General features: G+C 47.3%; 1 protein-coding gene across 2 annotated transcripts in view; it reads right to left on the bottom strand.

Moving 5' to 3' along the window:
• Positions 1 to 14,429, bottom strand: part of LOC119169114 (protein O-mannosyl-transferase Tmtc3) — a 488,628-nt gene that overhangs the window by 59,776 nt on the left and 414,423 nt on the right. For both annotated transcript variants that reach the window (XM_075886398.1, XM_037420216.2), the window contains one exon: positions 4,860 to 4,961. In XM_075886398.1, coding sequence (XP_075742513.1) covers positions 4,860 to 4,961 — 102 coding nt within the window. The remainder of the gene's footprint in view (positions 1 to 4,859; positions 4,962 to 14,429) is intronic.

A 14,429-nucleotide genomic window follows, 5' to 3' on the forward strand; every position in this document is an offset into this window, starting at 1 on the left:
AATATCGGTCTCGGCGCAATACTCGTACAATGGCAAAATGGAGAAGAAAAAGTGATAGCTTACGCCAGCCGAACCCTCTCAAAAGCCGAAAAAAACTATTCCGCGACAGAAAAAGAGTGTTTGGCAGTGGTATGGGCTGTCAGCAAGTTCAGACCATACCTCTACGGAAGGCCGTTCCGTGCCGTCAGCGACCACCACTCACTTTGCTGGCTGGCGAACTTCAAAGACCCGTCGGGACGTCTTGCCAGATGGAGCCTCCGATTGCAAAAATACGACATTACAATTGTATACCGGTGTGGGCGAAAACACAATGATGCCGATTGCTTATCACGATCGCCACTTGACTCTACTCCTTCAGAAGAAGACGACTCGACACTTCTCTGTGTGATGAAAGCCTCAGATATTGCGGAGCATCAACGAGCTGACGCAGAACTGCTCCCATTGATCGAACACCTCGAAGGGCGTGCCGGCCAGGTCCCACGTGTATTTAAGAGAACATTATCTTTATTCTGTCTCCGTGAAAATGTGCTATACAAAAGGAACTTCGGGCATAACAAAGAGAAGTTCTTACTCGTCGTTCCGTTAGCAATGAGACCCGAAATCCTAGAAGCTTGTCATGATCAACCATCGTCTGGTCACTTGGGTGTCAGCCGGACATTTGCCAGAATTCATCAGAAGTATTACTGACCCAAGCTGCTGGCGTCCGTGCAGCAATATGTGAAGACAGGTCGCGAATGTCAAAGGCGCAAAAGACCACCACTGAAGACGGCCGGCCTGCTCCAGCCCATAGAACCGCCTGATACACCATTTGAACAAGTTGGAATGGATCTTCTTGGGCCCTTCCCAATGTCATCAACTGGCAAGAAGTGGATCGTAGTCGCCACCGACTACTTAACGCAGTATGCTGAAACCGGCTGCCTTGAGCGAGGAACGGCAGCTGAAGTAGCCAAGTTTTTCGTGCACAGCATAGTTCTTCGACACGGTGCCCCAAAGGTAGTAATCACCGTCCAAGGAGCAGTCTTCACGTCAGAGTTGATACAATGTTTGATGATAATGACGAACACCAGCCATAGGAAAAGCATTGCGTACCATCCCCAAACGAATGGGTTAACGGAACGCCTAAATCGCATGATCGCTGACGTACTGTCGATGTACGTGGACTTGGAGCATAAAACGTGGGATGAAATCCTGCTTCACGCAACGTTCGCCTATAATACGGCCCTCCAAGAGACCACCCGCGTCACCCCATTTCAGCTTCTCTATGGTCGCATAGTCAATTCAACTCTCGACGCCATGCTCCCAGTCGACAATGACCACTACGAGCCATCTGACATTGACGAATTTCTGCAGAAAGCTGAAGAAGCACGCCAGTTGGAAAGGCACCAAATACGTTAACAACAGTTCAAAGATGCAGACTACTACAACCTGCGCCGCAGGGGAGTCAAGTATCAACCAGGTGATCAAGTATGAATCTGGACACCAATACGACGCCGTGGCTGTCAGAAAAGCTCCTTCGACGGTACTTTGGTCCATACAAGGTCCTTCGCCGGCTAAGTGACCTAACCTATGAAGTAATCCCCGACGGACAAGAGCGCTCGAAACGGCAAAACCATGCGGAGGTCGTCCACGTTGTCCGCATGAAGCCATACCACGAAAGAGAATGAAACATCTACCCCCTTGACTATTAACCTTCCGAATTCACGCATCGAGACGATGCGAATTTCGGAGGGGGAGTAATGCTAGAGAGATTGCTCCTACTAATTATTTTACAAAGAGGACCAACGGGACGCTATGTGAGCGTCCACAGAGCCTCGCAACTAACGAGACGCTATGTGACCGTCTACAGTGCCTCGCAACCAACGAGACGCTATGTGGGCGTCTACTGTGTCTCGCGCCTGCTCACGCATCTTGGGCAGAGCAGCACATGCCTCTGGTGTACGAGCACGAGCCGGGAAGACTGACAGAGCAGTTGTTCAGAAAGGGACACGTAGGCGGAACGCCTTTAGCAGACTTTTCTTTGTGACATAGCTACTTTTCTGGGCACAAGTTCGCCCTCAATAAATCATTGTGTGTGTTCCTCCTCTTGTATTATGTGACAATATGAAATACAGCTTTCAAAAAAGTTGCGAGTGAAAACACAAAATATTTTGCCCAAAAAAGTCCGTGATGCACGTGTTTCGAACAGCAGGAGCGATAGGGGCAGTCTGGAGTTATTTCAAACGGCAGCATGCTCTTCGCTGAGGCCCGTGGCATAAGCTGCATGAGGCACTGGCTCCAAAGTTTCATCATTCTCGCAATTCGATTCCTCCCAATCGCTCTTGCCGCGTACTTAATTCACAATGCCCTAATCTGTGCACGATTCTGCGGTGCCGGAATCATCATCGGCCGTAATTAAACTATCGCAACAAATGTCCCACCTGCTCTGCCAGGTTGGAGTCGTCGACGCGCTGCCACAAATCCCCGCTGCAGTGGTCCTGTTCGGAAGCTTCAGGCCCGATGTCGACGAAGTCGGCCTCACGAAAACAGTTTTGCGTGCATGTAGCCATCACCGCCGCCCATTAAATATTCACGATCTCCACAGCTGAATACTGTGACGCCCGAAGCAGCAAGTTGGCGGCCAGGTGGTCAACAGCTATGAGCAAGCGCTCCGCAACGTGGCACCTAACACGCGGGTTACGCCCAAGCCAAGCGGTCACACTTTTGACGTTTCGTTGAGTGGCAGGAAAAAGCGTGCGAAGCCTCCCGTCCAACACCCTGACCACACACGCAACACACATGCCAGAACACGCGATGTTGGGTTCTGGCGTGAGTGGGGCGCATAGGCAGGGTCAGCGTTCAACAATAAGAATCTATGGGCACCTCGCCGATGCCTCATCCGTGGTCAAAAAAGGTTTCCCGGGAATTCGGCAGAGCGCCCACTCTGTTCGCTGCAACCGATCGGCGGCGCTCGGAGACGTTCGTTGTAAGTGCGATTTTGTGTCATTGAAACAATGTATATTTTCACGGTCACGCGGATATTGTTTGTTTTAAGCGAAAGTTTGTTTTAAGTGGGGCCGTTATATGTGAGCTCGACTATATTGTCACGCTCTATGATTTCTAATTTTCCTTTATCTGAGTTTTCTATTTTTTTTTTCATGCGCCTATGTTGTAGCGTCGCGCTGGTGCTATGTCTTTTTCTTTCTCTCTTTTAGTACTTTTTCTTTTCGAAAGGGGGGAATAATGCCACCTGCACCTAGTAGATTGAGGGCAAGATCGGCTCTCGCCCTGAGGGAAAAAAGATCTCGTGCATCTTCTCAGCTCGAGAGCCAGCCGCAACGAACGCATGTTTCAGGAGCTAGCTACTTGGAGGCTTAATAAATCGCCAAGAAGTTATAAAGCCTCGTGACATTATACACACAAGCGAAATTAAAATTGTTCGAAGGGAAAGATTACAGAACCTTACCTTGAGCCTGGCTAGCACTACGACTTGCACAGAAAACAAGCATATGTGAAAAAAAAGTTACACACGTAATGCAACAAATTTCCAAAAGCACTTGCTTATTTAAACTAAGATATACTCCGTGCTCAGAGAAACTTGAATATTGATCAGAATGCACACAAGCTAAATATTAGCGTGCTCACTGAGGAGAATTAGGTCATCACGAGCTAATTGATTAGAAAAATACTGCCGTAGTGTCTGTTACCTTCTTTCAAATGCACGTCTCTGTTTTGCGCTGTTCTCCATCACGCGTCATTCTCATCCTTCAGGAACTGACAGAGCGATATGTTATCGTCTTTACACTGCGAATGCACACATTGCCGCATGCTGGAATGGTATTTGGACACTGCTTTCTTCTTTTTCGGGCCAGCGAGTGCGACACAGAAAAAAAAAAAAGAAACTATGCGGCAGCTTCTCAACACACCCAACGTGGTTAACATGTCTCCTTTCAAGGATGACCCTATTAGTGCGGATAGCAGGCGCGGCTGCTGGGTGATGGGCGCTCACTTGGAGCCGCGAATTGCCTGAGATCGCCTGAATAAGTATTGCCTGAGCAATACTTATTCCTGTGTATTCCATCTGTGTTGCAACAAAGCCAAGGATTTTGTTACCAATAGTACGAGCAAGCATGTGGCAAAAATAGCCATCAGACAGAAACTAAGAAAAAAAACTTTTTCGGATATGAGGGTGGTTGACTCTTTTCTTGGTCGAACGTTGGCTGCGGTCCTCAACTAAGAATTTGAACCTGTCCTGCGAAGTGGAAACCACACAACCATTGCAATTTATCAGTACTAACACATAGAGCAGAGACTAAGAAAAACAAGCTTTGATTGATTGATATCTGAGCTTTAACGTCTTAAAACCACCATATGATTATGAGAGATGCCGTAGTGGAGGGCTCCAGAAATTTTGACCACCTGGGATTCTTTTAACGTGCACCCTAAGAAAAATAAGCTGGGGGTGATGTTAAAAATATGCAGCATATTGTTACGTGAGTGTGATTGTGAAAAAAAGCTTCAACAGGGTTGTCGAATATGCAATTTGGGCTAATCTCTGCCCAGAAAATAAAAGGCCAAACCATAAGCCATTCAAGCTGTGCACTGATAGCGGTGACAGCAGCATCCGTCATCCTGTAAACTGGTCAGCAGGAAGACACGTTGGCATTTTCACATGTGGCTTCGAACATTTTTTTCAATCAATCAATCAATCAATCAATCAATCAATGTTTCTTTATTAGCATCAGAAGTGTACATTGTGAGTAAGTATGCAGGAGGAGGTCCCAAGGTAGTAAACCGCAGGCGGGACCTCCTATGTTATTACAATGAAAAAGCTAAAATATGAATATTCGCTATTTTTGGCATCATGGGCAAAGTGCACTGACCTGAAGAAGCTTTTGAAGGTATGGAACAGCCTCCAGTGGCCGGTTTGAGTCCGTCAGCAAGAGGGCAAGGTTGAACAAGGCACTACGGAAGTCTTCCTTCACCTGTCAATTTCAATCAAATGGCATTCAAAGTAATAAATAAAACAAGCTGCTATAAGCGGTATGAACAACGGTACAAAAAAAAAAAGCCTAAACAACTGGCCACTCCAATCACACTAATGTTTCAGAGGATGTATAGGGCAAGCTGGTATGGCCTGATCTTTAGCATAATATAGGCAGAGACCAAGAGAGAATTAGGACAAGTTCTTGCTGTTTAGCCCTTCTGTCTTGTGTCATATTGCCGGGCTATAAGGCTAAAGATCTTTAAGGGGAAATGCGAGTGAAAAACCGCAAGTTCTTACCAAAATTACGTATTAGTTGTTTTTATTTACTTTTACAAGCTTGGTTTTTCTATACTTTCATGATAAAAGCTGTGAAGATTGTAATTAAATTCCAAGTAGGTTAAGATTGCTGTTAAAGAGCACAAAGGGACTGCTAAAAACTAAAAAGAGCTCATTGTTTGGAATCCCCTGAAAATTGTCACCAGAGTGCTTGCTGTTGTATTTCGCATTTAGAGTTCCCTAAAGCCACATGCTCAAAATAACCATGATTGCCAAGCACTTATGATCGAAGAAATCATCTTAAAAAACGTTTCTTTTCTGCATATATGAGCATTCACTCATACTTTTGAAGTCCATTTTTCCCAAGATCCAATTTTGGGCCACTTCTTGAGTTGGCCATCATGTTGTTGATAGTTCTGATAGTCGGACTGATATGAAATTTGGCTCGCATATTCTTTGACATGTTAAAGGTGCAAGTTTCTACCTTGAAAGTCAATATCTCTAATATAATAATTATTATTATTACAAACCGAAAGTAAGCAAATACATGGGCTGAGGATTCTAAGAATTCTCACAATTAATTTCCTCTTGATGCCGGTTATAACGAACCTCAGCGTGACGGGGCATCTGTTTGCTGTATCCCCAAGTTTGTTACAAGTGAAAACAAAACAAAAAAACCCCGAAAAAGTCCATGATGCACGTGTTTCGAACACCAGAAGTGATAAGGATGGCCTCGAGTTCATTTAAAGTGGCAGCGTGCTTGTCACCGAGGCCCGAGGCACATACAAGCAGCCTGAGCATATTAATGTAACACACTTGTGAGCACTGGCTTCAAAGTTTTGCCATTCTCTCCATCTGATTCCTGCAAATCGCTCTTGCCATGCACTTCATTAGTTTTTTAGCAAGTTTTGGAAATACGGTACGCAAATACGGTACGGTATTACTACAGGTGTGTGCCTAGGCGGTTTCGACCGGCGGCAGCGTGGGAATCAATCCGAGTCGGTGCACCTCAAGTAAAATTATCGGTGGCGGCGCATGGCTACTTTTCGTTGGCGGCAGTAGCACCAGCAACGTGGACACCAAAACTACAAGTTCAAGTAAGCTATTTTACAGCGTTTTCTTTGCTTTATTAGCTAGAATTGTGAATTTTCAACACTAACAGCAGAAAATGACATATGAGATTACTAGAACTGGTAAACGTTTTATAAATGCTTTTTTTTTAGCAAGCGTATCGAAAACTTAAAAAAAAAATCGGAAGCTACTTATCTCAAGTTATGTACAGTATATTATTATAATCCAGAAATGTTTTGACCACCGTGTTAGCGACCGTGGAAATGACTTTACCGCGGCCGGGATCGAACATGCATTAGAACACCATGCAACTGTGGTACATGGCTATGTTGAAGGTGTGTTTATTGCTTCTACAAATCTGCATCCCTTCTTTTTGTTTGGTACCATGTTTGCATATGCTTGACAAGATTTATGGCAGTAAGCTGCTGGCACATCGTTTGAAAGAACTACGAACCAAGCCTAGTAGGACACGTGCGCAAAACAGGATACACGAACACAAGTGTGGACTATAGCAACAGTTTAATGAAGCAACATAATTCGAAAACAAAACCAAGACACACATGCACTGCAAGTGACGCAGCTCGTACATATGAAAACAGTGCGCATATCAGAATCAGGTAATAATTAAGTCCCATCATGCCCATGTGCCGTAAAAACCATACCGATATAATGCAGGACATGATACATTCTAGTTTCATTTTTCTAAAAAGATGATTAGCCTGTCTTCTGATAACGCCTGGTCAAGAACATGTTTTTTTTCTTTAGATTTGATATGCTTCAGTTAATTGCCTCTCAGACTTCATGGAATTTCATGTGCTTCCACCGATTCCCTCTAGCATATATTTCATTGCTGAGTATCATGAAAAAAGGGAACGGGTGAGCAAACGCACACTCTGTAGTCGATCAGGCGAGTCTCCTCCTGCTGATGCGACGCACGTTTCATGCTATTTGAGCGTCCCGCTTGGCCTATGCTCACTACCACAACACAATGAATAGCTATATCGTCCCTGACCTTTCTTTTTTCTCTCTTTTACCACAAGGAAATCGTATGCAATACATATGACACCCCAAAAAATAATGAGCCTTTAATTTACACTTCTATGCTGATATTTACGAGTAATTTGATTAATCGATTACATAGCTAGTAGTAAAACTGCTCCTTAATTACAAAATTGCCAAAGTACTGCATGGTGCCGAAAATTTGGCCACTTTTTTTCACACTGCCGGAAATCGTGTACTTCCACTTGCCTACTGCACCCACTTTCAAGGGTATACGTGAAGTGCCATCTGTTTGTTCGTTTAACTTCTTCATTTTCGTTTAGAATCAACACGGCAGCCTTTCAACGTAGGTCCAGGTCCTCCAAGCGGCACCTAATCCCCGCCGTGATCAGTAGATATGCATGGCCCCCCAAAAATGCACCTCACCTTCTTTCTACTGAGGGTCTTCCGAGCAAAAAAAAAGGGGGGGGGGGGGGGGCGAACCAGACGATTACTGATGGTGGAGCAAAGCATGGGCACGTCCTTGAGGCTGCACCTAAACACTGCAGGTCATCAACAAGTATTTTTGACTTCCTCGCAACAGCATCCGACTCGGCTGATTCTCACATCCAGTCCAGAGAAACGATCTCCCGCAGAGTTTCGGTTACTGGACTATGTGGCACCAGCACATGCACGACATCGAGCAGCCTAATACCCAACGCAGCCGCTTCCTATGGTACAAGTCCATGTCGACGGAATCGGCGAGCTCACGGCAGTTGTACAAACAGGAGCTCCACGTACCGCACTACATTGACGTCATGCCCTGGTCACCTTCCAGCCTTAGTCCGATGCATCCTTGCACGGCCTCGGCAGGGGCGTGTTGCCAATCAGTGCACTGGATCTGTAGATACACACTGAAGCTCCGAGCAAGTTCCTCGCCGCCATTCCTGTCCTGGAAAACTTGCATGTGAAGATGGTTTTGGGAGCTGATTACCTCTTGTCAGGTGAAATTCAGCTCACCATAGATGGTGGCCGATTGAAGCTCCATTGCTTGACACCGAGCATTCTTTCGTCTCTGAAATTCGCAGTTGAACAACCGCAGTCACAGGCATCCAGCAACAAGAGGACCCTCAGTGACCAGCCAGATAGAGACCTGTCTCCATCGCAACTGTCGTTGGTCGAGTGCTTCTCTCAATAAATCCATGGCTGCCGACGACACACTCATGAAAGACATGCCTATTTTGACGAAATCTGCCCACCGCACCTTGAGCGATACAAGCGATGCACCACAAACGGATGAAGCCAGCATCAGTACTTCCCGAATACCGGCATGTGGCTCAGCTAGCGATGACGGGAAGTACGTTAGACTTCCAGCATACCAGTTGAGCGCCATGCCGATCACAATGAGGCAGTCTGTATTAACGAGAAATCCACCGTGAATCGGCTAGACGGCAATCAGCTCGCACGAAGCAGCAAGGTGATGCCTTTATGCAGTTCTGGGGAACGTAGCTGGGTGTACAGCAAAGTTGGCGTTAACAAGTATGGACGCAGGGTACAAGATTATCGGACAGCACCTTGCTTCCTAGAGGCCGCGGAACATGAGAGTGCAGTGACGGCAGTGCAAAGGTTTCTGTGTCATGTCATCAAGGTCAAGAATTGCAACCTGCCCAAACTCGCCGCATACTTCGCCAGGCAAGAATTTGTCTGGTCTCCTAGTACGCATGCGACAACTAGCACGACATAGTCAATAGCATCCACCACAGCCGTCATCGCCAGACTTTCAAAAGCAACAAGCACTGGAGCCCCGACCGGCCTGTGCGAGGCAGGCAATGCCAACCACCAGAGCATTTGGTTCTACCTATGGTGATTCATGGCCTAGCATTTCAATGTTTCCACCTTCGGAAAGAACATCATCGCCAGAGAAGGCCCTGCTGTGGCAGGCCCGACACTGCCTCGGTGCCCCTATAGTTGCCACTCTCCCCGACCACTTTTTGTTACGCACCCCTCCGTCCTTTGTCCCCCCGCTACTCTGAGCCTTCCGCATCACCAGACGCGGCCCGTGCTTTCACACTGCCACTGATCTTCCGAAGACCAGTCGGCCAACTCCCCTGTTTTTAATCGCTGGCACTGTCCCTGACGTGGATGGCCTGGAGTGACCTGACCATTTGCCAACATCATTTGTATCTGATCGTCTGCGTCTTGTCTTATCGTATTGTTCTAGTGCACGCGTGTACGCTACCCCATCCAATCTGATATTTCGTGATTTCTTTCGTGTTTAGGACCTGTTCTCGCTCATTTTGCACTCGGCTCAACATGCTTTCCCCATGCGTGCGGAAGCATAAAAACGGCAGTTAACTTGCGTGGAACATAGGTTCAATCATGCAGTTGACTGGTGATGTCTGGCATAGGATCCGGTACGGACCGTCATACTTGGTTATGAACTTTCAGCAAAGGCCTGGGGCAGATGATGGCACGCAGAGCAACACGATTGTTCCAAGCGCGTATGATGAAGGGGATGAGCGTCGGTCATGGGAGTGCTTCTGGTGAGCCTGATTGTGCGTAGTAAGCGAACGTGCGAGCTGCCCACATTCTTCGGCATATATGGCAGCTTCGGCCAAAGTTGTCAATTCTGAAGGGCCTGGGCGGTACAGAAGGATAGTGTCCAAGAACGATGAAGGTTCCCGACCATCAAGAAGGAAGAATTGGGAGAATCCAGTTGTAGATTGAATTGCGTTGTTGTAAGCGTAAATAATGGATGCCAGTATGCGGTCCCAGTTCGTATGGTCATCGGAAACATACATGGAAAGCATGTCACCAAGCGTGTAATTAAATCGCCCAGTCATCACGTTTGTCTAGGGGTGATGTGGAGTGGTTGTTCGATGCACAATGTTGCATTCGCATAGGAGTGCTTCTACAGCTTCGGACAAAAAGGAACACCCGCGGTCACTGAGAACCTCGCAGGGTACACCATGCCGAAGGACGAGGTTGTGCAGAATGAACAAGCTGACTTCATGCGCAAGGGCCTCGGGAAGCGCCGAAGTTTCAGCGTAGTGCGCAAGGTGGTTCACGGCTAAGATGACCCAGTGGTTTCCATTTGATGTGTATGTTAGGGGACCGTACAAGTTGATTCCGATGCGGCCAAAAGGCGGGAAAGGACAAGGCAGTGACTGGAGTGGCCCTGTGGTTGTGCGAGGCGAGCTCTTCCGGCATTGGCACAAGGAACATGAACGAATGTACTGCCTAACAAAGCGGCATTCCGCGCCAGTAATATCGAATTTGTAGGCGAGAATACGTTTTCACTACGCCTGCGTGGGCGCATTGCGGATCCGCGTGGAAGGAGGCACAGACATCAGAACGCAGGTGGAGAGGGATTACCAGCAACCATTTGCGGCCATCAGATAAGTAATTTCACCGGTAAAGAAGACCGTCACGGATGATAAAATGGCGAGCAGTCGGTCAAAGCAACCGATTGTTGGTAAGTGGAGATGTCTGAGGCAGGTACTCTAAGAGAGACGCTATCCATGGATCCTGGCATTGCTCAGTGGACATGTCGGCATGTTCAAGTGAAGAACCTTCGCAGCTGAAAACAGACGCTGTCACATAATCGTGGGAAAGTGGCGAGCGAAAAAGAGCGTCGGTGTCCGAATGCTTGCGGCCTGACCGATAAATTACATGAATGTCATAATCTTGGAGACGTAGTGCCCAGCGAGCTAGGTGACCAGATGGGTCTTTTAACGACGACAACCAACACAATGCGCTGTGATCAGTCACGACGTTGAATGGGCGGCCATATACATAAGGTCAGAATTGCGTGATTGCCCAAATAATGACAAGGCATTTTTTCTCGTTGACTGAATAGTTCTTTTCCGCTTTAGTGAGGATGCCACTAGCGTAGGATACAACATACTCATCTAAGCCAGATTTATGCTGAGCAAGAATAGCGCCGAGGCCTACTCCACTAGCGTCCGTATGGATTTCGGTTGAAGCGTCTGGATCAAAGTGGCGTAGAATGTCAGAAGATGGTGTAAAAAGGCGAATGCTTCGCCCATGCTAGGGACCACGCCGAGATGTCTTGGTTGTCAGCAAGTAGCTGCATCAAGGGTGCGATTATGGTGGCGAAATCGCGCACAAAACGGCGAAAATATGAGCAGAAGCCGATGAAGCTGCGGAGTTTTTTTAGTGTATCCGGCCTGGGAAAGTCGGTGACAGCGCCAAACTTGGCTGGATCAGGACGAACACTATGCTTGCTAACCCATGCCCTAAGATGATAAGCTGGCGGGCAGCGAAGTGGCATTTCTTCAAATTCAGCTGCAGTCCAGCGTACAAAAGACAAGTCAGGACGGTTGCGAGGCAGCTGAGGTGGGAGTCGAGGTCCTTTGAGAAAATGACGTCATACAAATAGCACAGGCATGAGTTTCATTTAAAGCCTCTAAGGATGTTGTCCACGAGAAGCTCGAAGGTGGCAGAGGCCAAATGGCATCACCTTAAATTCATACGATTCAGCAGTTTTGGAGCAGTTGGATTCATTCATAGAAACCTGCCAGTAGCCCGATCGAAGGTCTAAAGAAGAAAAAAACTCTGCTCCTTGCAGGCAATCGAAGGCATCATCGATTCTGGGCAGCAGATAAACATCTTTTCTCGTGATCTTATTAAGAAGCCTGTAATCAAGGCAAAATATGATGCTGCCATTCTTTTTTTTTTTTTTTTCACCAGTACAACCGGAGAGGCCCAAGGGCTGTTTGAAGGTTGTATTACGCCGCGTCAAAGCATATCATTCACCTGATCATCAATGGCATGGTATTCAGCGTGAGAAACTCTATATGGGCGCTGGTGCAAAGGTGTATGGCTACCGGTGTTGATTTTGTGAACGATAGCAGATGTGTGCCCCAACGAAGGTTGGCTATGGTCAAATGACATCTTGAAGCAATCGAGTAAGGCCAGGAGTTGGGTGCACTGAGCAGCGGGAAGTTTAGGGTCAATCGATGGAAAAAAAGTCTCTGGAGATGAAGTGGGAGTGGTATCAGGGGTAATGGTAATTAAGTGAGATGATGGCAAGTCATCAGGTAGATGACTGGATGAAACAGAATCAATTTCCTCAAGGTGATTGAGGACTTCGCCACGGAATATTATGGCTGGAGAAGGAAGCGAGTTCGTTATATATATATATGGAGCCAGGTGAGTTTTCTACGGTGGCAACAGTGAACGGGAGAAGGAAGCTTTTGCGAGAGCCAGAGGCGTCAAAGGGGTAAAAGAGGGCAGTGAGAGGGGGCGCGTCGTCGCAGAAGAGTGGCACAGGAACACAGGATAGAGGAGGGATGTGAGTGTCCGCGGCCACGGTGACTCGGGAAGATAGCGGCTTGAAAGAAGGTTTTTTAGACGGCGCTTCACAGAGGGGCAGTTAAGACATTGTCGACAACTCTAGTTCGGCACGGGCACAGTGAACGACGGCATCATGAGCACAGAAGAAGTCCCAGCCTAAGATGATATCGTGTGAACACGGGGAAAACACAACGAATTCAACTACATACAAAATATTGTGGATGACCAGTCGAGCTGTGCCCGCCGCAGAAGGTTGGATGTGATGCGCAGTGGCCGTGCGGTGAGAGGCATTGGAAAGCGGCAGCGTAAGCTTCTTCAACTTGTGGCACAGTTCACCACTTAGCACAGACACGGCAGCACGACGAGTATCAACGAGCACTTGCGCAGGTACACAATCAATATGAACAGTTATTTCATTAGCAGATAAAAACGGAGGCCTTGAAAATTTCAATATTCGCGCAGATCTTGCCTCGGGAACTGCGATGGTCAGTTTTCCGTTTGGGCGGGTGGCGATCGAGAAAGCATTTGAGAAATAGCAGAAATCGGAAGCACCGGGAAGATGGCAGAAATAGCAAATTGGCCTGTTGTCTGGAGTGCGCCAAGGGTTAGTTGATGGTGGTGTGGGGTGGCGAACAGGAGGTATATATTGTCACGTGCTAGGAGCTCAAAGAAACGTACAAGGAGACGCGACTGTCAAAAACTGAGACACACAGAAGGACGTTTCCGCTGGCACGGGTTACTCGTCTTTGTATTGTTTGTTCACTGGCACAGAACTGGCTCAATGTTCACCGGCACAGAACACCAGGTGGCATTACTCCACCCAAGAGAGCACTTACTCTATGCTCAAACAAAAGTGTGCACAGCAGTGGGTCGAAGTAGGCAGAATAAACAAACATTAAACAAAGTAGTGCAAGAGAGAAAATGCGTCCTGGGCCCAGCAATCGGAAATAAACGGCATTCACTGTTCACAAGAAGAGTTCACTGGCACACGAAGAAAATACCCATCACCACGTAAAGTATGGTTTTAGGCGGATGACGTGTACAGTCTCTGGGCGTGGTAACCTGCGCTGGGATGATGGTGAGCCTCCGTCTGGAACCACTTCGTAGTTCACGTCGCTCACATGTCTGAGTACTTTGTAAGGTCGAAAGTACTTTCTCAAAAGTTTCTCGTTGAGAGCTCGCCGCCTAATGGGTGTCCAAACCCAAACTTGGTCACCAGGTTCATAATTAACTTCTCGATGATGGATGTTGTACCGCTGTGCATCTGTGCACTGTTGAGTTCTGATGTGCACAGGGGCCAGTTGACGTGCTTCCTCAGCGTGCTGAATGTACTCATTGATGTCGGGAGCTATTTGGTCGAGCTTGTCGATGTCCTCATATGGAATCATGGCGTCCAGCATAGTTCTAACATCTCGACCATAAACGAGCCGGAATGGTGTGAAGCGTGTAGTTTCATGCTTTGTAGTGTTGTACGCAAATGTTAAGTATAGCAGGATGTCGTACGTAACATTCCTCCCACGTAACACTCGTCCCCTGTTTAGTGCTGCACATCCACGTACATAGAGATCATGTCGGCTAGCGTTTTGTTTAGCCTTTCTGTTAAACCATTACTCTGAGGGTGATACGCAGTGGTCTTTCGATGGGTTGTGTAACTCAACCTGAAGATATCATCCAAGAGCTTCGCTGTGAATGATGTCCCTCGATCAGTGATCACATATGACGGGGCGCCATGTCGTAGCACAATTTGATGCATAAAAACTGGCCACTTCAGGTGCGGTCACTCGTGACAATGCCTTCGTCTCAACGTAACGCGTCAAGTAAT

This window comes from Rhipicephalus microplus, chromosome 2 (assembly GCF_043290135.1).
Source record: "Rhipicephalus microplus isolate Deutch F79 chromosome 2, USDA_Rmic, whole genome shotgun sequence".
NCBI lineage: Eukaryota > Metazoa > Arthropoda > Arachnida > Ixodida > Ixodidae > Rhipicephalus > Rhipicephalus microplus.